The sequence below is a fragment of the Salvelinus fontinalis genome, chromosome 7, assembly GCF_029448725.1.
Source record: "Salvelinus fontinalis isolate EN_2023a chromosome 7, ASM2944872v1, whole genome shotgun sequence".
In the NCBI taxonomy this organism is placed as follows: Eukaryota; Metazoa; Chordata; class Actinopteri; order Salmoniformes; family Salmonidae; genus Salvelinus; species Salvelinus fontinalis.
The window spans coordinates 25,594,088-25,619,718 of NC_074671.1; the positions used below are offsets into that span (position 1 = coordinate 25,594,088).

General features: G+C 45.5%; 2 protein-coding genes across 4 annotated transcripts in view; one reads left to right on the forward strand and one right to left on the reverse strand.

Annotated features, from left to right (window-relative positions):
• LOC129859288 (kelch repeat and BTB domain-containing protein 2-like) lies at nucleotides 1–12,780 on the forward strand. Of its 3 annotated transcripts, XM_055928877.1 has the most exons (6): nucleotides 1–680; nucleotides 3,635–3,869; nucleotides 3,959–4,476; nucleotides 7,549–7,714; nucleotides 7,988–8,221; nucleotides 8,489–12,780. In XM_055928877.1, the coding sequence occupies exons 3-6, from the start codon at nucleotides 4,304–4,306 to the stop codon at nucleotides 9,815–9,817; spliced, it is 1,902 nt and encodes a 633-aa protein (XP_055784852.1). In that variant the 5' UTR covers nucleotides 1–680; nucleotides 3,635–3,869; nucleotides 3,959–4,303; the 3' UTR covers nucleotides 9,818–12,780. The 3 variants fall into 3 exon arrangements, with proteins under 3 accessions (XP_055784852.1, XP_055784851.1, XP_055784853.1); XM_055928876.1 differs by having other exon boundaries at nucleotides 3,635–4,476; XM_055928878.1 differs by having other exon boundaries at nucleotides 1–185; nucleotides 3,635–4,476.
• The window catches only part of avl9 (AVL9 homolog (S. cerevisiase)), a 27,838-nt gene continuing 14,211 nt past the window's right edge, over nucleotides 12,005–25,631 (reverse strand). The window contains exons 8-16 of the mRNA XM_055928874.1: nucleotides 25,561–25,599; nucleotides 25,222–25,291; nucleotides 24,541–25,079; nucleotides 22,193–22,327; nucleotides 21,429–21,648; nucleotides 21,122–21,239; nucleotides 20,872–20,925; nucleotides 14,194–14,282; nucleotides 12,005–13,960 (exon numbers count right to left, since the gene is read on the reverse strand). Coding sequence (XP_055784849.1) covers nucleotides 13,824–13,960; nucleotides 14,194–14,282; nucleotides 20,872–20,925; nucleotides 21,122–21,239; nucleotides 21,429–21,648; nucleotides 22,193–22,327; nucleotides 24,541–25,079; nucleotides 25,222–25,291; nucleotides 25,561–25,599 — 1,401 coding nt within the window. The 3' untranslated portion in view covers nucleotides 12,005–13,823. The remainder of the gene's footprint in view (nucleotides 13,961–14,193; nucleotides 14,283–20,871; nucleotides 20,926–21,121; nucleotides 21,240–21,428; nucleotides 21,649–22,192; nucleotides 22,328–24,540; nucleotides 25,080–25,221; nucleotides 25,292–25,560; nucleotides 25,600–25,631) is intronic.

The following is a 25,631-nucleotide window of genomic DNA, read 5'->3' on the forward strand; positions in this document are numbered from 1 at the left end:
GCCCAGTATCCTCATTTGGCCCCTGTTGTCTTGCGCGGCGCCTGCGTTGTCGAGAAAGGTTTCTTGCTGGTTGACTCTCGCGGCCTTAATTGTGTAAATTCGGCTTCCGGAGCTAGATACTTTCTGTAATAGCAAGAAAAGACCGGTCGGCATCGAGCATTGCATATCGCCTTAAATTAGCTAGTGTGAGGAAATATGTTTGTTTAATATCTTAACAGCCATACATACATGCATAGCTAGCTCATTCTAGTAATGTAACGGTTTGCTTGTTAGCCAGCTCAGTCTAGTTAACGCCGACGTCTAAAACCTAGCTAACGAGCTTAGCAAATGCTAACCCTTCCTAGCTAGTGCTACGTTGCTTGCTTACGTTGGATATTGTTATTTACCTGCTTGCTTAGCTAGGTCTATGAGACTGCTGGAAACTATACGGACCTACCTCATCACTATAGTTAGTTAGTTGAATAATTTGGTTGGCAGGATATATGTGTGGGTGTAACGTTAATTCCCGAGTCCGGGCAAGAAGTACCCGGAAGGGACGAGCAACTGCCGCCTTTGTTGATGTATGATCAAGCTAACATAACTGTAGAAAATAGCTAATAGTTGCAGCGATTAGATTGTGTGGGATCCGGCAATCAGGCTTTCAAGTCTAATTTGGGATAAATGGTTCGAAAAGAAGAAAGGTGAGTAAGCTAACTAGTCTGTCATCAGTCACCACATCCACTGAAGGCCTGGCTTGTTTATCCATGTTTTGGATGGGGGGGTCTGGGAAGTAGCTAGCTTGAAAATTGGGCAGTAACCTAGCCAACTAACGCTAGCTTGCTATCCTAGCTAGAATGTTTAGCTACCTAACACCGACAAAGTAACGGTAACGTAGCTACTGTAACTTGATTACATTGATTAGCTAACCAGTTAAACTAATTTAGCTAAGTGTTTGAATTATCACCATGGAATTAGTCACCAGGTTAGCCAATCAACTTCTAACTTATTTTTTATATACTTGGTGACCGTAACGTAATGTGGCCTAGCAGTAAGGATGTCATGTAATACAGTTAGTTAACGTTAGTCACATAACTACTAGCTGGCTAGGCATTTTAATTATTGGCCAGTTTTCTAGAACAACTCCCACAAATAATTTGGTAACCGTTAAGATTTGTCAGCGCTCTAAAGTCAATAGAGATTGTCATCTTGTAATCCTAAAAACCGGAAATGAGTTACCTCTTAAACTCAGCCATTCCTATGGGGGATATTAATGGGGTTTTGGCATAAACGACGAAAATAAGGTCTGAGGTTAACACAGGCTTAGGAGTTCTTATACATTTTGTTCTATGATATAATATCAGTCAGTTAACTTGACCTTTATGAATTAGGAAATCGTTATGTTCTTTTTTTGATTACATGAATGCTTCAAAATTCACCAAGTGACGTAAGCTGATGAAGGTTCTTATATAATAAATTGTATAATATCTCCTAAGCCTGTGTTTAGCACAACTTATTTTCGGTCATTATCCCAAAATCTTATTTATTTCCCCTTAAACTTTGGCCAATCAGCCATGGCAGAGTTAGTGCCTACAAAAAGACGCCATTACTATTGCTCTCTATAGGTTACAGATGGCACCTGTTAGCTGGCTATGCTAACGTTAGCTAGATGAGTTTGCTAACCAACCACTAGCTAGTTGGCTAACAATAGTCAGGCAATTAGCTACCTACAATAACATTTATTTTCAGTACACAGGCGAAAGTAAGTCATATTTAGGTTAACCAGCTTTATGTCCCATGTTGTTGTGAGGAGAGCATAAAATCACAAATCATTGGGCCAGTTCGTTTTGCATGGCTGGTGCACCAGGTGGTAGATTTCACTTAAACTCATGCTCCGAAACTACTGTCTGTCTTCAATTAGCCACGGAATCTCTAATTTGAAAGCAACTGTTTTTCTAGAAGCTGTGCTGCTCTATTTTTCACCTATGTGAGCCAGCCCCTAGCAATTCGACCTGTCGCCAATGAGCTTCAGCCCCTCGCCATTTAAGTGACATAAAGTAAGGCGCACACACAGCAGAGCGAGAGCAATGACGTGGTGCAAATATCTACACACTTGTGGTTTAGTACGCAATTTCAGGGATCACTTTTGGCTCGTGAGTGCTACTTTCAGAACTCCTGGCTAAAAAGTATATGAAAGTACCATAGAAACTCTCAGGACCAATGGAATGGTCTAAAATGTGTGAACTCTGCCCACCTGGGGCACTGGGCCATTAAAAATAACTCGCCCATTGGCAAGTGAAGTGAGATGGCTAATGTCATCAGCCTAGTAGTAGTAGTACAGTGTTTTGGTGTGTGATTGCCAATGTTGCCAGCTCGGGACTGTATGTACAGGTCCATGTTAATTAGTTGATCTTAGAAGAATGCTTACTTCACACTGTTGCCTTTCAAGATTGACGTAGGTAGCTAGATATGTCAATGCATGGACAAATTGGCTATCATCAACGCGTGGGTGGAAAAGGGTTATTTAACAGACTGCTGTGGCCATGTTCTTAATGACTAAACTCCAACTGTTTCCCAGAGTGGAGAAATAACCAATAACAACGGTTGTAATTCAACTACTTCACTTATCGAAGGCCTGATAATCTTTTGCCTTTTACATGTGGCCACCCATGTGGTTTACCTGACGAAATTGCTATTTCTGTCACCAATTGCCCTTAGTTTGGCGTTGGTAGGACTGCATATGGTGTAGGCGACACCACTTTAAGCCAATGGGATGGATTGCCTTGATAGCATGCCAGAGATGGAGGCTGAAGTCATCCAGGATATGACTATGGATGGGTCCCAAATTGAACCATATTCCTTATTTAGTGGATTACTTTTGACCTTGACCCATAGTGCACTACGTTTGACCAGTCTTATGTAGGGAATAGGGTGTCATTTGGGACACACTCAATGAGTGGTGGTAGCTTACAGCTCTGAAGCCACAGCCAAAAGCATGTTCTCTGTCTTGATTTTTAAGTAGACTTTTTATGTAGTGCCCTGTTACCAACAAATTAATCTGACTGTTGGTTTTATCAGGGTTTCTCCCATTTTAATTGTTTGACAGACACAGGCACATAGCAGTCCGTCTGGCTGTCAGTGAGTGCAATGATTCTCTCCAAGCGGCGCTAGTGATGGATGGAGGGGAGGGGGGGACCTGCCAGGGGAGACCAGATTGTTGACAATGCATTTTTCTCATGTGGAAGGGATGGGGGATGTGGGCTGATCTGACAGGCAGGGAGTGAGGAGAGGGGGATGAGGAGGAGACGGTCTGCCTGAAAAGCAGATTCTTTGTTATTCAATGCAGTATTAGGCCTGCTATGCACTTAATGTTCCGTAGCATATCCCTGGAAATTGTCTTAAGTGAGGAGATCAATATAATGTTAACCACAAGTATTTATACACAGAAATGTTGGGAACAACAAGTATCTGTCCTGTATCCCTCCCCTGGACTGTTATAGGCTGTTTGATGCATCCACATAGTGCACTACTTTTGATCAGCTTCTCATGGGCCCCTGGTTAAGGGCTCTACATAGGGAACAGCCCTGTTTTCTGTGTCCTGGGCCTGATCTGATCTATGGAAAGTGGTTTTATTGATTTGTTCTATTCTGTGTTTCAGCCCAGCACTGATTTAGCTGCATCACTATCACCACAGCCAGTCTGCATCTCCTGTCCCCACTACCTCCATCCAGTCCCCTGTGCCTGCCTGTCTTGTCTGCTCTGAGAGAGACGGGTCTATCTGGGCTATACAGAGCAACGAAGAGCAAACACAGCCGACATTGAAGCACCAGCACTGACTGGTTTTTGGCACTAGAGACCACACCAAGGACTTAGACAGAGAGCCCAGTTGGAGGGTAACTTCCTGCGCCACTCTTAATTAACACTAGGAGGGGAACCAACCTGATTTTGATCACCCTGCATCCTGTCTTCTCTTCCATAACAGGGGAACAGAAGGAGGAGTTGCTGCTTTAGTTTTTTTGCTGCAGAGGTCCTCTTTATCCTGGTCCTGGGACACAGCGTATTGTTTTGGTCAACACCCCTGTTCTGCCCTGCCGACATCAGCCAACGGTGGTGTCACCCTGTCGTCACTTTGATTTTTATCTCCCCCCCCGGGTTGGTTTTGAGTCAACACCGCTGCCTGCCTGCCAACATCAGTAATCACAAAGCAGCGGAGTCTGCAGTAGTTTTTTGGCTATTTATCCCCCCCCCCCCATTTGGTTTTGGAGCCCGGTTCTTTTACCGGCTGCTTGAACTGCTGAAACTGGGGCGCGATTCATGGGATGCAACCATGTCGGATCTCAGTGAGCGCAGGCCAGTTAACATGGACTACGCGGTCTCCCTGCTGGAGCAGCTCAACTTCTTCTATGAGCAGAAGTTACTGACTGACGTGGTGCTGCTGGTGGAGGACAACGAGTTCCCATGTCACAAGATGGTCCTGGCCACATGTAGCTCCTATTTCAGGTGAGTTAACGCCGTTCGCTGGCCACTTACCTGCGGAGTGCACTACTTTTGGAGTGCACCATAGGCCCTAGTAGTGCACTGTACTGTCACAAGATGGTCTTGGTCACATGTGGCTGCTATTTCAGTTGAGTCACTGTGGCGTGTTCTGGACTGTTCTGTTCAGCAGAACGTTACGTACAAGTACTACAGTTCAGCAGCTTGTGACTATGATGTAGACCTAGCCCTCGACCTGCCTGAGCAAGCCTGTTTGGGAACCCATTAAGTCACTCCTGGGCTGTGTCTAAAATGGAACCCTATTCCCTATATTGTGCACTTCTTACTACATAAGGAACAAGGTGCCATTTGCGACACACTCCTGGGCTTATGGTAGCATGTGTGTGTTGGGGAGATGGAACTGTGAAATGGTTGATTTAGGTCTACATTTTGCTTTCCAGTGTTGTTGGAAATATGTTGGAAACATGACAACCATTAGTCTGACACTCTTAGGATTAGGCTACCCGTACCATGTTCTCCCTGAAGTTATAGGATGCATTTCAAATGGTACCCTATTCCCTCTTATATTGCCGTACTTTTGACCAGGCACCATAGGGTGTCATTTGGGACACAGCCGTGGTCAAATAGTGTTTGTTTTATTATGAAATATAGAGATGTGTTACTGTTTGTCCCTTAAATGTCATCCTACTTATCTGTTTGTCAGTTATTAATCACTATTTAGTGGTAGTAGAATGACTCAATTTGAGTCTGTGGCCCAAGAGAAGGTAGGCCCAGGGGGCTCATTTAGAAGCACAACATTACATAGCTGTAGTGCAGCACTGCAGTAGAGATGATGACTAGGCAACCCCAGACACCACATTGATTTATATGCAACACAGGACAAGTTAGTTAACCTAGTAATATCATAAACTGTGTAGATTGTTTTTATAAGATAAGTTTAATGCTAGCTAGTACATTACCATGGCTCATTGCAGCCACAAGGTCCTTTTGACGCTGCACTCGTGCAACAGGTGGTCAGCCTGCCACCAAGTTTCCTCATGGATTGCAACGTAATTGGTGTCCAAAAAGGCCAATTACCAATTGTTATGACAACTTGAAATCGGCCAAGACGATTAATCGGTCGACCTCTAGGCAAGAGACTGCGTGAATCAGGCCTTCATGGTCAAATTGCTTTTAAGAAACCACTACTAAAGGACAGCAATAAGAAGACTTGCTTGACCAAGAAACACGAGCAGTGGACAATAGGATGGTGGAAATCTGTCATTTTGGTCTGAATCAAAATGTGAGATTTTTGGTTACAACTGCTGTGTCTTTGAGACGCAGAGTAGGTGAACGGATGATCTCCACCATGAAGCATGGAGGAGGTGGTGTGGGGGTGCTTAGCTTCTGACACTGTCTGTGATTTATTTCAAATTCAATGCACACTTAACCAGCAGCATTCTGCAGTGATACGCCATCCCATCTGGTTTGCGCTTAGTGGGACTATCATTTAATTTTAACAGGACAATGACCCAACACAACACTCCAGGCTGTGTATGGGCTATTTGATCAAGAAGGAGAGTGATGGAGTGCTGCATCAGATGACCTGGCCTCCACAATCACCTGACCTCAACCCAATTGAGATGGTTTGGGATGAGTTGGACTGCAGAGTGAAGGAAAAGCAGCCAACAAGTGCTCAGCATATGTGGGTTCTCTTTCAAGACTGCTGGAAAAGCATTCCAGATTAAGCTGGTTGAGAGAATGACAAGTGTGCAAAGCTGTCATCAAGGCAAAGGGTGGCTACTTTGAAGAATCTAAAATAACACTTTTGGTTACTACATGATCCCATATGTTATTTCATAGTTTTGATGTCTTCACTATTATTATACAGTATAGAAAATAGTACAAATAAAGAAATGCCAAACTTTTGACTGGTACTATATATACATGACAAGAGCTTATGTAGCCTAGTCTTTTGAACACAGACGTTCCTAGTAAAGATCCAGCAGACACATTTACTGGCTGCTCTCCTCACACCCACCTATTCGTCCTCACTGATTCCAACGCACACCACTCGTTATCCGGTGACAACATGCAAAGCAGTTTCCCACTTGGGTTCACAGAGGTATCCATTCTCTTGCCGCATTCTGGCTCCCCCCCAGGAGGTGTCCCTTCTCTCTTTCTTGGCACTCTCTGTCTCTCCTCCCTTTACCCTCCTTGCTGCAGTTAAAGGGGCCCGGGGGGGGGGGGGGGGGGCTCTGGCGTACTTATATTAGTAAGGGAACCCTTGTCACGCAGGAAAACAGAGCTGGGTTGGTGAGGGGGGTGCCTGTGGGAGGGGTAAGCTAGTGACACAGAGGATGCTTGCAAGGTTGTGTAATATCCAGCCCAGGGCCCTGGCAGGTCCAGATCCTGCTGTAAGCAGCACAAACTCACAGGTTTTGGTGACATATAGTTTTTTTAAAAGGCGAAAGGCAGCTCACAGACAGTTGTCACAGACAGCTGTGTGGGTGTCAGGATGGCCTGGGGGGGGAGAGGGAGAGACTAAGAGAGGGCTGAGAAGGGCGGGGTATGACAAGCTGGCTGGGGGTGGTGTGGTTGAGCCACAGCGCAGAGGAAGCATCCTGTGGTCTGGTCACTGGGTCTAGTGTCTGAGAAGTCCAACTGGGGTTGTTGGGAGTCTTTGTTACCTACCTCTGACTTTTATGCTGTATCCCCAGTCAGATAAACGGATGTAGATCAATCCTAAACTCGTCCTCGGCCTCCCACGTTTCCCCCCCCCCCTAGCACTACACAGCTGATTCAAATAACCAAAGCTTGATGATACGTTGGTTATTTGAATATAGCTGTGTAGTGCTAGGGCAAACACCAACGCATGGACCCAGAGGGGGCCCCAGGACCAAGTTTGAGAAACCCTGAGTAGACTGTCTAATATGTCACGCTCAGTGTCTGTCACAATACAAATGCTTTACTTTGCCCATAGCAGCAAACTACTGCTTTTAATGAAGATGTGAAACAGCTGACGTCAATTATTTTGAAATGAACAACATTTCAATGATGAGCTGACTGAATGCTGATCCCTGTGTTCTCTCTCTCCAGGGCAATGTTTATGAGTGGGTTGTCTGAGAGTAAACAGACTAATGTTCACCTGAAGAACGTGGACCCTGCCACTCTCCAGATCATCATCACCTACGCCTATACAGGCAACCTGGCTATCAATGACAGCACTGTGGAGCCACTCTATGAGACCGCCTGCTTCCTACAGGTGTGGTACCAGTCTCCTATTCCCCCCCCCCCACTCGTCTGGGTCTATAATTACTCTACTGATCTGATCTACAGAGGTAGACGTGTCCTGTCTTCACGGGACTCGTCACATCACTGACACTCCTATTTCTGATCAGTGGACATTACTGAATGAATGAGTGTGTGTATATGCCTAATTGAGTGATTGTGAGTCTTAGTAATATAATCGCAATGTTGATCTTGATGATTTTCAAGCAGTAGCGATTTCTCTATAATACACCCCCTACCTGTCTAGGTAGAGGATGTGCTACTGCAGTGCAGGGACTACCTGGTGAAGAAGATCCATGCAGATAACTGTGTCCGGATGCTGAGCATCGGGGATCTGTTCTCTTGTGTGGAGCTGAAGCAGAGCGCCAAGCGCATGGTGGAACACAAGTTCCCCGTGGTCTACCGTCAGGAGGCCTTCCTACAGCTGTCCCACGAGCTGCTGGTGGACGTGCTGTGCTCAGACAACCTCAACGTGGAGAAGGTGGGTACACACTTCTCTGGTTATACGTACCTAATGTACTTTCTACGTACTTAGAAATATTCCTACCAGTATGTATACTTTTTCATATAAAAAAAAAGAACTCTGTCTTAATGTTGGTTCTATGTATTTCTTATCCCTGAGCTGTAAAGCAAGTTACCCCTAGGGGATAAGAATACGGCTTCTGGCTACACAAAATGACTGCTTATAAAACTGATACTACATTGTGACAACACCATAGGTATGTTTGATGTTTAAATTTTCTCTTAGGAGGAGACGGTGAGGGAGGCTGCCATGCTGTGGCTGGAGTATAACATGGAGGCTAGGTCCCAGTACCTGTCCTCAGTTCTCAGCCAGATCCGCATCGACGCTCTCTCCGAGGTGACTCAGCGCGCCTGGTTCCAGGGCCTACCGCCTAACGACAAGTCTGTCGTAGTGCAGGGCCTCTACAAGTCCATGCCCAAGTTCTTCAAACCCCGCCTTGGTATGACCAAGGAGGAGATGCTCATCTTCATGGAGGCCACGTCAGAGTGGCCGTCTGACATGGGTCAGGTGATGGCAGGCCCCAACCACACGGTGGTGTGTTACAGCCCGCAAGCCGAGAAGGTCTACAAGCTCAGCAACCCGCCCGGCGACCTCCAGAAGGTTGGGACGCTCGTCACACCCGACAACGACGTGTTCATCGCCGGCGGGCAAATCCCGCTGAAGAACTCGATCGCCAACCACGGGAAGAGCGGCGGCAAGCAACAGGCAGTGTTCCGATCGGTGGATAGCTTCTTCTGGTTTGACGCCCAGCAGAATGCCTGGGTGCCTAAGACGCCCATGCTGTGTGCCCGCATCAAGCCCTCTCTGGTCTACTGTGAGGGTTACATCTACGCCATCGGGGGGGACAACGTAGGCGGGGAGCTGAATAAACGTACCGTAGAACGCTATGACTGTGAGAAAGACGAGTGGGCTATGATGAGCCCCCTCCCTTGCGCCTGGAACTGGACCACGTCCGTAGCAGCCCACGACTGTATCTACGTGATGACCCATGACCTCATGTACTGCTACTTCCCTCGCGCTGACACCTGGGTAGAGATGGCCATGAGGAAGACAAGTCGCTGCTTCGCCTCCGCTGCCACCTTCGGTGACCTCATCTTCTACATCGGGGGGCTCCATGTCGTCTCCAACTCGGGCGTCCGCATGCCCACCAGCACCATCGACGGCTCCTCCGTCACCGTGGAGATCTACGACGTCAGCAAGAACGAGTGGCGCCTGGCCGCCAACATCCCTGCCAAGCGCTACTCGGACCCGTGCGTGCGGGCCGTGGTGCTCCTTGGCTCTCTGTGCATCTTCATGCGGGAGACTCACATGAACGAGCGCGCCAAGTACGCCATCTACCAGTACGACCTGGAGCTGGACCGCTGGTACCTCAAGCAGCCCGTGTCTGAGCGCGTGCTCTGGGACCTGGGGAAGGACTTCCGCTGCGCTGTGGGGAAGCTATACCCATCCTGTCTGGAAGAATCCCCGTGGAAACCACCCACCTACCTGTTTTCCCCCGACGGGGCCGAGGAGTTTGAGGTGGACGGGGAGATGGTCTCCCTCCCTCACATATAGCTCTTAACCTTCCACCTCTGCCCCCAAACCGAGTCCCTGAATTGCCCTCTAAACTCTGGGTGTGACGTGTCGAGGGATGGACCTGAAAGCCAGAGGGGTAGGTTTGATGTCTGTCTGTTCCAAAGGGATCTGAGCGCTACAAGGCTATTCTGCCGGCTGGCTGTTGCTGACAAACAAGCTTATACAAAGCCTCAGACATTGAAAATATAGGAGAGAAACAAAAAGTAATATGGAAAAAGTAGATTTGTTTTTTCTTTTGTCCGTTGCAACTTCAAGTCTGTTATACTGTTTCTACAATGTGATAATTGAAAGTCGACTGATTTGTGATGATGCACTTACTGGCGAAAAGCTCCTTGGAATAACTGTACCAAAATCCTCCTGGTGTCCACCTCTTTCTCTCACCACTGTTGTAAACCCACATCCATCTCTCCTAGGGACACATGGCCTGTGTCCCAGCCATATGGTACCCTATTCCCTAAGTAGTGCACTAAATAGGTAATACGGTGCCATTTGGGATGCTCATAGTATAGGAACGTACAGGGCCAAGTGTTAGGGGGGGGGGGGGTTATGGGAGAGAAGGGGTTCTAGGTGGTGACTGCAGGTCCAGTCACTCTACCTGTTTTTTTTTTCTTTCACCTCTGTTCCAGACACGCAACCCCCTGCCTCTCCCCTCACTCCTCTAGTCCCCTACTAACACCACTCTAGCCTGCCTGTCTCTTAGGTTGTGTCCCAAATGGCACCCGACTCCCTACATTTGACCAGGGCGCAAAGGGCCACCATAGGCTTGTTGAGCTGGCACTGGAGCTCTTGCCAAAAGTAGCGTCCTATATAGGGTTCCATTTGGGAGGCATCCTTAGTCAATCTCTCTGGACACAGGTCTTCCACAGAGCCAGCCAGCGGTTTACAGAACGGAGCTCACCCTAACCAACTGTCATATCGTCGTGATGGGAGGATTTATGCCGGCTCTTATTTTTGACAAGCGCGGGTCTCTGCAACAACACACGCCTCCTTCACTCTATCTCAATACTCTCATCAACTATAGATTTTTGGGCTCATGCATTTTTCTTTCCCTAAGCTGCTGAAATATATATAATTATAAAAATATATATTTTTCATGTTTAAAAAATAAACTGTTTTAGTGTGGGTGAAAACAACCAGGTTCTATTTTGTATTAGTATTTTTTTTAAGTTAATATCAGACATTACTGTAGTGTGATTGTGTTTCGGTATCCACCCCCCCACCAGATTATTTTCTTGAGTGAAATACTGAGGAATCTTGCTGCTGATTGGGTCTGAGAAGGAAGGAGGGCTGGCCCAGTGCTGTTGCTATGGAAATTGTCCAGGCAACCACTAGCGGTAGTGGAGACCGACTGGAGGGTGGTATGGGAGGGAAGGAGCGGACGGCGCTGCTTCATGATTCCTACCTTAAACATGAGCACAGGTGCTTCATGACAAACCTTACTAGCATGTTTGGCTGCATCATGTTCCTTTGGCACTGTATTTTGAATGAACGTTAATTTATTAAAAAACATACCAAAACGTTCTCGAAAAAAATGACTTATTTTCACATGGGTTGATGAAGCAGGCTTGGTTTTGTTTTAAACATGTCACAATGTGTTTACCTTTCAATCCAGTCTGCTCACAATTACAGATTTAGCCTATCTATTTACATGTTCAGTTAGTCATACAACCTAGGGACTTATTATGCCTGCTTAAAATAGTTTCCCCCCCATTCGTTGCCTGACAAAGGCATCCACAGAAGCCCTGTCTGTACCACCTCTGAATAGCTATAACTGGAGCTGGTTGCTTCCCAAATGGCAACCTATTCCATAGGGTGCCATTTGGGACAGCTGCTGAAGCCAAACAAACATCGCTCTGCCTCCTCCCCCTCCATAGCTTTTGAGCTGATAATCTGAAAGTCATCCGTGAGGTCCCTGGGTTCGCGTGTGATGTTATTGAACTGAGGCACGTGGCTGCAGCCTGTTTTTGTCCGGTAGACCCTGCGCCTGCTACACCCCCTCCCTCTACGGTCTTTTGTTTGGCTGACCTACATACAGTATGAACAGACCAGACCATGAATATCTCGCTCTAACAGAGATACTTTCATATCTTGTTACGTTTTGTAGTATTTTTCCTGTAAGCTTATGGGAAGCACTTTTAGGTACGGAAGCAGTAAAGATGAGGCTGATTTCCATTTTTTTTCATATTTAATGCAGCATAAATTAACTTCACATTTTCAAAACCCTAAATATGTCAGATTAAATGTTTTTCTTTGCATACTTAAGTACATTTGAGTTCAACAGCAACAAATGAAGCATACAGGCAATACGAATGACTCAGATTTTAGTTTAAAAGTCAAGACGGGAATTCAAAGAGATGATGGTCCAAAGCTGTCATTATTACAGTTTAAAAACTGGACCTGGGCCCATGTCTAAACGTCTGCGTACGAGTGCTGATTTAGGACCAGTTTGGCCTTTTAGATCGTAATGGATAAGGTTATATGGGATCCTAGATCGGCACTCTTACTCCGACTTTTAGTGGATACAGTCCCAGATCTCGAAGATAAATATATATATACACACTTATTTCCTAAATGTTCAACTTCAATACAAACAGTTGGGGAGAAAGTACTGTAATCATCTCAAAGTAACAAGTATAGACTAAGAGAGTACATAGAAATATAATCTTTCCTATGTATAGGTGCAACCAATTGCCTACGTAGTGCACTTTCTACAGAATAGGTTTAAAGGGCCTTAGTCAAAAGTAGTGACCTATAGGGAATAGGGTGCCATTTCAGATGCACAATAGTGAGCCATAGATCAGGTAGAGATTGGTTCCAGTCGTGTCATCACTATTATTTGTACAAGTCCAACAAACTATATACAACTAATAAATTCATTTTATCCCATACTCCAACTATCTTTATAAAAGTTCACTATTACATGTATAGTGCAGACATAATGAGGAAAAAGATAAAAAGCAGGTTTCTTAACCTGAAGGAATGACAAACAGTATCTGTTCCAAATGGCACCCTCTTCTCTTTATAGTGCACTACGGTAAGGGTTCCATTTGGGACACGGACATAGGTTGTCTGTCCTATCCAGTAAACTGAGAATAACTTGCTCTGACCCAGCATCTTATTTACAGTAACAGCTTCCAGCCAGCGATGCACTGGTTTCACACTGTCAGTATATACAGTGTACACCTTGTTGGAATACAGTTAGAGCAAAACACTGGCATTGGATAAAACACAAAAAGGTCTTCCACCACACAGAGAAAAACACACCGAAATCTGAAGTGTCTGAGGCTCTGAGGATGGGCTCTGAGGATATTTCTGCCGGTCTGTTTAGCACAAGTGGCTATTCCTCTCATCTGCCCATGTCGATCTGTCCTCCATGCTGGAGCAGTTGTAACCTGGGGATGGAGGGGAGAGGGTACTGCAGACCAGGTTTGTGTCCTAAATGGCATCTATTCCTAGTGCACTACTTATCACCAGTACTCTATGGGCCCTGGGCAAAAGTTGTGAACTACATAGGGAATAGGGTATCATTTATGACAAAGACCTGGATCCCTCTGCTGTGTTGTGGTATCCCATCAGAGGCCTGAATCAAATCCTTCATAAAATAAAACCTTTCCCCAAACACGCAAAATTCAACCTATCCTTCCCACCTGACCCCGGTTCCTTCTCTGTAACTAGCTGGTTCTGAAAGAAAGGGGGAGAGGAGGAATAAGAGGAGTGTGTCACATCCCGTCTCCTCGCCTCCTCAACCGTATTGGAGGACACTGTCCAAGATGCCTCCCCTCTGACCTCCAATAGGGTTTGTGAAGGAGCTCAGGAGAAAGGATGCAGGGAATCAAGGAAAGATGAATTGAGAGACACCTGGGGAAGGACCGTTGGAGGGGTTTAGGTTAGGGTATCCTCGGCTCCTAGGCTTAATTAACTCATGTTGGCTAAAGCCTGTGACAGAGGCTAAGGTTAGGTTAGGAGGCAGGCAGCAGGTAGGTGGTCAAGGCTTGGCCTCGGTAGGTGACTGAGGCTCAGGGGAGGCTGCGGAAGTGGCTAAAATAGCAGGCTGGGCCAACGTAGAGAACCAGGACGACATGGCTGACTTAGCACTGGTTAACACTCCACCCACCGACTGACCTGGAGGATGGAGACAGGAGGGATTGTGGATAAGATATAAAGTTCTGTACTGAACAATACATTTCTTAGAAATTAATTGATGAAAACAAAGCCACGCGGGAGTGAATGTTAGTTAGCAGTAGTCTGTGTTGACTATTTTTGAAGGCCAGTTTCCTGGACTACAAATCCTTCACAAGTGGCTTAATTTGAGTCTGGGGAAAAGGTTGGTTAGAGAGACTGTCTGTCGGTCTCACCTACTGCCTTCCCGGTCTGCACGACACTCCGACTGGTGGTGATCACAGCTGCTCCAATTTTCTTCCCCCGTTCGCTGTTCTGCACCGAGCTGAAATTCAGAGAGAGAAAGGAAAAAGGGCTATTCAGTCACGACCAACCATGTTGCACCCAGAAAGAAACCCAGCAGTGACACATTTCTCAACTAAAATGTTTCTACAATCTGTTATACTACTGCATAACTCTGCGGAAGTGGAGAGAGAGTTACTGTCACCGGTGATCGAATCTAATTATCCAAACCAAGCCAACCTGAGACTAGAGCAGCAGAGTGTCCGCCTGTTGTCCCGGGTACATTTCACAACATACACACAAAGAAATCCAGCCTGGCGGCCTCTTTTTAAAATCACCCAACACACACATTACAGTCCCAAGAGGGTCAGTAGTCCTGGTCAAATGATTGGATAGATATAGGCGTTCTCTTCTTACTAACCTCGGTGACAAGAGGATAGAGAGCATTACTGCAATACCTAGCTTCACCTTGCCTTCTGATTGGCTAGGTAGAAGGTTTTCGCTATATTGCTCAGACCTATCCAATCCTCTCAGATCTAGGGACTAGGGGTCTATTTGGAATTCAGCTGTGGTGTCCCGTGACTCCGGCATCAACATCAGTGCCCTTTGTGACCCACCCAGAGCCCCTCCCTACCTGGCACCTCTTATGGTTGGCACTAGCACCAAGGGACTCCTACACTATATACTGTACAGGATACCGTCACAGTACACTACGTACAGGATACAGTCACAGTACACTACATACAGGATACAGTCACAGTACACTACATACAGGATACAGTCACAGTACACTACGTACAGGATACAGTCACAGTACACTACGTACAGGATACAGTCACAGTACACTACGTACAGGATACAGTCACAGTACACTACGTACAGGATACAGTCACAGTACACTACGTACAGGATACAGTCACAGTACACTACGTACAGGATACAGTCACAGTACAGCTGAAGAGAATGGACTTCTGTACTGAAGCCTTGTTCACACTGCAGACCTTAATGCTGAAATCAGTTTGGTTTTTCAAATCCGTTTTGGAATACAAGTGACCAATGTTCCCTCTAAGCTGCACACGGCCGCGCAGAACAAATGCTCCTGACGAACAGCTGTTGTGCTGACGTTGCTTCCAGAGGCAATTTGGCACTCGGTAGTGAGTGTTGCAACCGAGGACCACTTAACAATAACAGCACTTACAGTTGACCGGGGCAGCTCTAGCAGGGCATACATTTGACTTACTGACTTGTTGGAAAGGTGGCATCCTATGTCGGTGCCACGTTGAAAGTCACTGAGCTCTTCAGTAAGGCCATTCTACTGCCAATGTTTGTCTATGGAGATTGCATGGCTGTGTGCACGATTTTATACACCTGTCAGCAACGGGTGTGGCTGAAATAGCCGAATGCACTAACTTGAAGGGGTGTCCACATACTTTTGTATATATGGTGTATCTGTGTGTGTAAGGTGTGGGTATGTGAGTGCATGTGCTTGCGTAGTCCACCATGTAGGGAACAGGGTGGCATTTGGGAGACACCCTCCATCTCTGTCCCAGTCTCTGCAGCACCACAGACTGTGAACGCCAGTGACAAACCACAGCCTTATGGCTGTTGCACACGGGACAGGACACCAGACCCCATTCACCTCTCTCATAGCCTCCAGTGGTGGTTGCTAGTGACACCAATCCAGTGTCAGAGCTCGGACACCGGCCCAACCCTCACTGCCTGACCCAAATAAACAGCCATGTAGGTCCAGCCCAGCCCGCTCACAATAAAACAGATCCCCTTTATGTCCCAAATGGCACCCTATTCCCTACATAGCCCTATGGCCCCTGGTCAAAAGTACTGCACTGTATAGGGAATAGGGTGCCATTTGAGACGCAACCGTCTGTTGGCACGGCGACGGTCGGCAGCCAGCCATGGACTCCGCTCTGCTTGCTGCAGGGCCGGCACAAAGTCATGCAGTCACGTGGCTTTGTTTTCAAAAACACATCTCTGTCTCTCTATGAGTGGAGCGCTCGTTGTTGGCAACAAGAGATAACGACAGATGAATAGGAGAGCTGTGATGAACCTAACAGTATAATACAGACGCAATATTCACCACTCTCTCACCAGGACGTCAAGCAGATTTGTTTTCTCGTTTTCAGAGAGAGAGTATAAAATAGAGAGGGGGATGAGGAAAGAAGCCAGCTGGGACCTGGTTAGGACAAAGACTGGTCATTGTGTGAGGTGAAACTGAGTGACAGGACCAAGAGGGAAAAAAATAACTCAGTTTCTCCTGCTCTTTGTTGACCATCCTTCTAGCCTGCCCAAAGACCTGAATACAAAGCCCTTACACCCCAACCACCCCCTACCCACACAAGACTCCATGTTTATTGATGCAGGGAGAGAGGAAAGAGGGAAAAAGAGAGAGAAAGAGAATTCCACTGTCATTGAGTGATGAGGGAAACAAGGAAGCTGGCTGACTGGTGGATGGGGTCTGACTGGGGGGCCCTGATGACTGACGGCTCCACTGCCCAATTAGGGCATACGAAAATTCAGTATGGGACGAGACGTTTCAAAACAGAATGAAATGGGATGGTACTACCTGGATTTGGTCCAATAAGAACTGTAAAAAAAAAAAGGTACGTTTTGCCCTACTGTACAGTACCCTCTGTTTTATTTTGTCCATCTGTCAGTGACGAGAGGGAAGCCTCACACAAATGTCATTAAACACCTGACTCTTTCACATAAGACAGTCACAGTGGGAAGGGGGGGTGGGGGGGGGGGGGGGGGGGGGAGTAGAGAGTCACACACACAGAGATAGATCGTGAGACATGCTGAATACCACAGTGTTCCTGTGTAGAAAGGAACCCAGGCTGCTCTTATACAAAGTGAATGAAGCAGGAAATGAGTTTCATTTATTCTAAGAGCTTACATGGCCAACTGCCAAATTCCCTGTCCGACGGGTGAGTCCCATATTCCCTACATAGCGCACGCCTAGGGGCCTGGTTAAAGTAGTGCACTTTATAGGGAGTATGGAGCCATTTGGGACGCAGACTCTGACTCTACATCCAGCCTGCTATATCCAGAGATTACCATGCAGGGGGTGTAACACCCATACTCCCCTTCAGCACCTTGACTGCATGCCAAATGGCACGCTATTCCCTATATAGTGCCCTACTTTTGACCAGAGTCCTATGGAAAATTCACCGTACAAAAGGCATGCTTTTCCATTCCTTTGAAAAGTTGGCTATTATATAAGCAACCGCTTCATTGTGTGAGTTACACTATCAAATCAAACTTTATTTGTCACATGCGTTGAATACAACAGGTGTAGACCTTACCGTGAAATGCATATACAGCCGGGACAACAGAGAACCTAATACATAAACGTGTTGCATTTTATTCCGTGGCAGGCATTTTAAATGAGCTGATACTCATCGTTACGAAGCTTCTGTAACATACACCAAATATAAATCTATGTAGTTCACTTAAGTCTGACCAGGAGAGTTTCTGAAGTAATTTTCTGCTCTGAGAGTTTGCCACTCTCGCTCCACCGCTCAGAAGAGTTAAGGAGGATTTTCAACAGCGCCCCAGTCTGTTTGTTTGTTTGCCATTACGTCAGAGTTCACAGGGGTCGTGCATGTCATTGAATAGCGGAGGGGAAAGAGAGAGAACCCATATAGTACCACCAAGCAGATCTCCCCATGTTCTCACCATAAAGCTATCAATAGAGAAGCTACGGATGAAGACACGTAGGTTGTGTCCCAAATGGCATCCTATTCCTTATGTGCACTAGTTAGGGAGTAGGGTGCCATTCGGGACACAGAAATGGAATGTAACCTTAGAGGCAGGGTTGGAGATAAGGACCTGGGACAGTTAGTGTACGGGAGGATCACATTTCCTCTGCACTTTCTGTAACGTAACCCGCCCACCCCGAAGACAGCCAGCAAGGGTTTTTGAGAATGAACCTCTCTCATCATTAATGTAGAGAGTTAAATAAGAGACCTGGTGTCTTTCTTTATTACCATCACAAGCAGGGAACAGCAATTAGTAGCTTAGTACTCGATGAAATAGTGTGACTGCAGTGAAACATAGCAACTAGTGCCTTCAGAAAGTTTTCATACCCCTTGACTTACACATTTTGTTGTGCTATAGCCTGAATTCAAAATGGATTACATACATTTTTTTCTTATCAATCTACACACAATACCCCATAATGACAAATTGAAAACATGTTTTTAGAAAATTTTGATAAACGTATTTCAAATGAAATACAGAAATACCACATTTACATAAATATTCACACCGGAGTCAATACTTTGTAAAAGCACCTTTGGCAGCGATTACAGCTGTGAGTCATTCTGGGTTTCTAAGAGCTTTGAACACCTGGATTGTGCAACATTTGCCCATTATTATTTTCAAAATTCTTCAAGCACTGTCAAATTGGTTGTTAATCATTACTAGACAACCATTTTCAGGTCTTGCCGTAGAGTTTCAAGTAGATTTAAGTAAAAAGTGTAACTCGGCCACTCAGCAACATTCACTGTCCTCTTGGTAAGCAACTCCAGTGTAGATTTGGCCTTGTGTTTTAGGTTATTGTCCTGCTGGAAGGTGAATTAATTTCCCAGTGTCTGGTGGAAAGAAAACTGAACCAGGTTTTCCTCTAGGATTTTGCCTGTGCTTAGTTCCATTCCATACATTTTTTTATTCTGCAAAACTCACCAGTCTTTAATGATTACAAGCATACCCATCACATGATGCAGCCATCACTATGCTTGAATATATGGAGAGTGGTACTTGGTAATGTGTTGTATTGGATTTGCCACAAACATACACTGCATTCGGAAAGTATTCAGACCTCTTTACTTTTTCCACATTTTCTTACGTTACAACCTAATTCTAAAATGGATTAAAACATTTTTGTCCCTCAATCTACACACAATACCTTATAATGACAAAGCAAAAACAGGTTTTTAGAAAGTTTGCTGGGCAAAAAATAATCATTCAGATTGAGTGGACCATCCCAGCAGCATACCACCCTGCATACCACTGCTGGCTTGCTTCTGAAGCTAAGCAGGGTTGGTCCTGGTCAGTCCCTGGATGGGAGACCAGGTGCTGCTGGAAGTGGTGTTGGAGGGCCAGTAGGAGGCACTCTTTCCTCTGGTCTAAGAAATATCCCAAATATCCCAGGGCAGTGATTGGGGACACTGCCCTGTGTAGGGTGCTGTCTTTCAGATGGGACGTTAAACGGGTGTCCTGACTCTCTGAGGTCATTAAAGATCCCATGGCATTTATTGTAAGAGTAGGGGTGTTAACCCCGGTGTCCTGGCTAAATTCCCAATCTGGCCCTCAAACCATCACGGTCACCTAATAATCCCCAGTTTACAATTGGCTCATTCATCCCCCTCCTCTCCCCTGTAACTATTCCCCAGGTTGTTGCTGTAAATGAGAATGTGTTCTCAGTCAACTTACCTGGTAAAATAACGGATAAATTAAACATTTAAAAATAAGAAATGTTGTATGTTTGGGTGCAGGAATAAATCACTGGGAAGCAGCAATATTCCATGTTTGGGCCTCTCGTTCCTTTATCCCAGTTTAGGCTATGGCCAATACATAAGGAATGACCCCAGTGTCATCTTGGAGCCTTCCAACTTGGTTTGGGATTCATTTCCCCACTTTGCTCAGAATAGAAGTTGTACCAAGATGGTATTTTGAGTCTATTAACCTCAAAACGGGAAAAAATATACAATTTTACTGCAGGTGTTCTGCTGTAAACTGAGGGTAAACATATCCAAAGTTACCTATAACATTGGTTTTCATCCATTTACCCTGATTTCTATCTGTTGGTCCTCAATAATACAACTTGACTCGAACTCTCCCCTCAAAGACTTGGCAAAAAATAGATTCACTATCACATAACTGACTTGCCTAGTTAAATAAAGGTTTAATAAAAAAATAACAATTGGAGATTCTCATTTAGGCAAAAGTCTGTCCTCTCCTCGACTCCTTCCGTCCTCCTCTCCTCCGTGACCCGGAAACAGATTAGTGGTTGAGGAGTGTCAATTCATTAGTCGGTGAACCGAAGAGTATGCTTCCCTCCTCGATGACCTACTTCGGCCAAGGATGCACAAGAGCCTCCTCCTGGCGGCAAGAGCAGGAGTGTTTTGTTAATCAGCCACGCCCTCTTTGAATCAACGGTTGGTGCGCACGTTTAAAAACGATAGGATGCATTTTATAGATAAAAGGAAAAGTATTGCACAACCAACTTCATTTTTTATTTTTTTATCACTTGACACATTTATTTTGGGATTCCACCCCTCTAAACATTTGCCTAATGGGGCAAGGAGAGTAATTTCATACAAGCGCATCTTCGTTCATGATTACCTTCGACCTTTCCCAAAAGGAGGCGAGGCAGGACGGAGGAGAGAGGACGCAGGAGTTGAGCAAAACCAATTGTAAGTCTCCCTATATGCTGACCCACAGACTAAATTCTACCTGGCACAGAAACCCTTCTGAATTCACCACTGGGGGGCAGTCATCTATGTTTTCTCAGTACTGTCATTTAACTGATTTAAAGTAAATACACATTGGATATAGCCTATATTACTGATACTGTATGCATACGGGTAATCAATGAAGAATTAAGTACTCACTGTGAGAATCTTAATTTCAGATCAGCAGCACTGTACTGCCCTTGGAACGGATGGCTGAGAAAGAGGAAATAACACAAGTCATTTTACATCAGAAGTACATTTTTTGTAAATAATTAATTGAAAAAGTGTAGCAACATCATTTGGCCGATCCAACCACCCTCCCATCCCGCCACCCCCCTATATAGTGCACTACCTTTGATCCTTACGGGCCCTGGTCAAAAGTAGTGCAGGGAATAGGATACCATCTTACCCTGGGGTGATCTTGGCCATGGCTGGGTGTTTGTTGCTGAACCACACTCTGTAGTTGTGTGTGATCCTCCAGGCTGAGATGAAGGGCGTGCCCCAGTCCGCTAGCAACTTCTCATTGTCTGGACACAGACACACACACAAAGGAGCATTTAGCTGTTGAAATCATCTGAGACGAATGACTAGGAGTAGTATAGTCAAGTTCAACGATGTGAGCAGGAAGTGATACCACATGGAAATAGTAGTAGGACTAGAGGAAGGTGTTGTCATTCATGAGAAAAGAAACACATCCCGGGCAATAAGTGTCCTACCTTCTTGTAAGGTAGAGGACAGGAGAGAATGGACGTAAAGTCCAAACTGGGCCCTAATCCATTCGTCCCCTCCCTCCCAGCCTGTCCCGTCCAGAAAGATGTCCTCGCGGTTCTCCGTGACGTGTTTGACCAGGTAGTCGGCGAAACGCAGGTCAGCCGTGGTCAGGCTCAGCAGCTTCCTCAACTCTGGGTCCCCGATCTGGATCTTAGCCTCCTCCACCTAGTAGGATGGATGGACACACACACACACACACACACACACACACACACACACACACACACACACACACACACACACACACACACACACACACACACACACACACACACACACACACACACACACACACACACACACACACACACACACACACACACACACACACACACACACACACACACACACACACACACACACACAAAGCACCCAGTAACTCAAGATATCTGGGAAAAAGAGGCCAAATCTGATAGGCAGCATACACGTGGGAGACTTAAACACTCATTATGAAAACAGCATAGAACTACAAAAAAGGACAAGATCACTATCTGTAACCTAGAATCAGAGAGAACCGGTTAAAAACAGACCAATGCTCTCCTAAGCTCTCCACTAATTCTCCACTAAGAGTAGCAGACTGTCAGTACACACTTGAGATCACAAGATCTATGGGAGAGAGGAGAGAGGATAGATTGAGAGATGGAGAGAGAAGAGATGAAGAGAAAGAGATGGAGGGAGGGAGGGAGGAGAGATGGAGAGCAGGACTCACGTCAACGATAGCGTCACTCAGGTGCCTCTGCTGACGGAAGAGAATGTTGGTTGCCCCAGCGACAAAGCCGCGCACCGTCACGTCTGACAGCAGGTGGTGCTGCTGCAAGGCCATGTAGGGCAGGCACAGGTAACCCTGGCAACCACAGGCATAGAGGTTAGAGTGTGTGGTTATCCTTAGTCTTGATCTGGGGATGTATGTATCAAGCGTCTCAGAGTAGGAGTGCTGATCTAGGATCAGGTCCTCTCGGTCTATGTAATCTTATTCATTGTGGTTGAAAAGGAAAATTATCTGTGTCTCTGGTGAGTGGTACTTTTTTTTGTTTTTAAATCTTATGTTAAGTTGACGCTGGACAATAAAGCTTTTTGAATTTGAACTGAAGTACCTTGGTGAAGATAGTGATTTGGATCTCTTTTAGTCCTCATTTGGACTAATCTTCCAAGAGTCCTTAAACATTAAAATACAATTTATAATACGAACACATTTTCACATATAACACACTGTTACAAACAGACAATACAATAACATATTGACCCGATAGATACTCAGTCTAAAAATATTTATTGATTCTTCATCTACCATAGTCCAGCACAACTTTCTTATGTATTAAGTTTAAATGGTTTTAAAGTATTGTTTAAATCTATATATTGAAAGGTTTCTGGTTTGCTCAGTTAAATTATTCAATTTCTTTATTGCTCTAAATTGAAATGTTATTTTGCCTATTTCTCTTTTCTGTCTGGATAACACATAGATGGTGGACAATCTATTGCTAGTATTTACTGAATGTCTGTCTCTTACCAACTGAATACCGTTGTGAATAGAGTTTGGCTGTTTTAAATGTATATTATGAAATAAAATAAGCATGTTTTTTCAATGATCTTGTTGATTGATGACCAACCAAAAGCATTGCACATGACTACAGGAGAAGAACCATATCTCCACCTTAAAACAATCCTTGCTGCTTTGTTCTGTGCATTCTGCAGCCTCCTAACTTCACTTGATGATGCATTTCCCCAGACCACAGAACAGTAGTTCACCTGACTCCCAATTAATGCTTGTGTTATTTGCTTAAGAATCTTTCCTGGTAAATATTTAGCTATCCTTCTGATCATGCATGCAGTTTTAATATATATATATATATATATATATATATATATATATATATATATATATATATATATATATATATATATTTTACATAGATTAGATATTTGAGATGACCATGATAAGCAGTTGTCTAGCTGCACCCCTAGTAGTTTGGTTTCTGCCACTTCCTCAATTTGTACCCCCCCCATTCTTAATTGTATCCCATGCAGTGTTGGCCTTTTCCTAGTGGAACAGTCCAACATAACTTGGTGAGAGGCTGGTCTAATCATAGTGTTGCCGCTCCACACATGACCCTAGAGGCAGTGGTTCGATCCCCTCGTTCCACCACTCCCTTTCTGTGTTTTATTCCTCTCATCCATCTCCCCATCTCATATTCTCATCCATCTCATACTCTCATCCATCTCATACTCTCATCCATCTCCCCATCTCATACTCTCATCCATCTCCCCATCTCATATTCTCATCCATCTCCCCATCTCATACTCTCATCCATCCCCCCATCTCATACTCTCATCCATCTCCCCATCTCATCCATCTCCCCATCTCATATTCTCATCCATCTCCCCATCTCATATTCTCATCCATCTCCCCATCTCATATTCTCATCCATCTCCCCATCTCATATTCTCATCCATCTCCCCATCTCATCCATCTCCCCATCTCATCCATCTCCCCATCTCATATTCTCATCCTTCTCCCCATCTCATCATCTCATATTCTCATCCATCTCATACTCTCATCCATCTCATACTCTCATCCATCTCCCCATCTCATACTCTCATCCATCTCCCCATCTCATCCATCTCCCCATCTCATATTCTCATCCTTCTCCCCATCTCATCATCTCATATTCTCATCCATCTCATACTCTCATCCATCTCATACTCTCATCCATCTCCCCATCTCATACTCTCATCCATCTCCCCATCTCATACTCTCATCCATCATCTCATACATCTACCCATCTTATATTCTCATCCATCTACCCATCTCATCATCTCATACATCTACCCATCTTATATTCTCATCCATCTCCCCATCTCATACTCTCATCCATCATCTCATACATCTACCCATCTTATATTCTCATCCATCTACCCATCTCATCATCTCATATTCTCATCCATCTCCCCATCTCATCATCTCATACTCTCATATTCTCATCCATCTCATACTCTCATCCATCTCATATTCTCATCCATCGATCAATAAAAAGTCAAAATACCCCCCAAAAAACATACCTTGGTGAAGATGGCAAGTGGCAGTCCGTACTGGTCCTCCTCCAGGCCTGACACTAGGCCCTGAGTGACAGCCACCTGCTCCCCTTGCCCTGCTGACTGGCCCTGGGGCTGAACTGTGATGGGGACACCTGGCTCTGGGTCAAACGTCTCTGGGTGCTCCACCCCCAAACCTAAACCCCGTGTCTCAGAATCTTTTGGAACGTCCTCCAGCACGCTAGGGTCCAGTGTCTCCCAGTCGCTCTCTGACGAGTCTGGGGAGGTACGGGAGGGGGGCTTGAGGTTTGTGCTAGCCCCAGCTGGGGTGGAGGTGTCTGGGGGTGAGGCTGTCCGCTGTGAGGCCTCCGTGGAGGTGGTGGTAGTCTGGTCCTCACCGAAACCCTCCTCCCCTACCAGCTCCAGCGTAGCGTTGGTGATGTCAGTGACAGAGACAGAGACAAACTCCTCAGCCCCCGACACACACTCCAGCAGGCTGATGTCCTCTGAGACACTGCTCTTGGGCTGGTAGTGGGACGAGTCGGCCAGGCCGTGCTCTATCATGCCTAGAGGAATGAACACACAACATGAGGTTTGACCTTTGAACCCCCATGATGAAGAAGAAACAAACACCTTAGAGGAAAAACTAAGGGGGCATGAGTAGAGTATGTAGAATCATAATGATAGGACCTCTATGCTGGTGCTCACCTGGGAACAGTGACAGTACAGTCATCAGAGCTTCTACCAGTCTGTTGACTGGAGATACGTAGAACAGCACCTGCAAGAGGAAACACACACACACACAGAGAGACAGACAGAGACAGACACACAAACAGTAAGGCCATGTATTCTGACTACAAACCCCTAGAGGGAGTTATGCCGGTAATGTCTTATGGTATGATGATGATTACTGACGCGGTTCTATCTTGCTATGAAGTCACTGTGTGTGGTGTCATTTATGATATGCTGTCATGTTGTTGTTGAAGACTCACATGCCCAAAGTAATTCCCCATTGTGGTGATAGATAGATATAATTGAAATCCTCACCTTCTTCTCCAGCAGAATCAGTTTGAAGAGAATAAGAACCTAAGTGGGTGAATGAGAGAAGAAGCATGTCA

Excerpts from the sequence above, each read along its gene's own strand:
- LOC129859288 (XM_055928876.1), top strand. The coding sequence starts at position 4,304 with ATGTCGGATCTCAGTGAGCGCAGGCCAGTTAACATGGACTACGCGGTC. Across the intron at positions 7,715-7,987 it reads AGACCGCCTGCTTCCTACAG|GTAGAGGATGTGCTACTGCA; the intron begins GTGTGGTACCAG and ends CTACCTGTCTAG. Across the intron at positions 8,222-8,488 it reads ACAACCTCAACGTGGAGAAG|GAGGAGACGGTGAGGGAGGC; the intron begins GTGGGTACACAC and ends ATTTTCTCTTAG.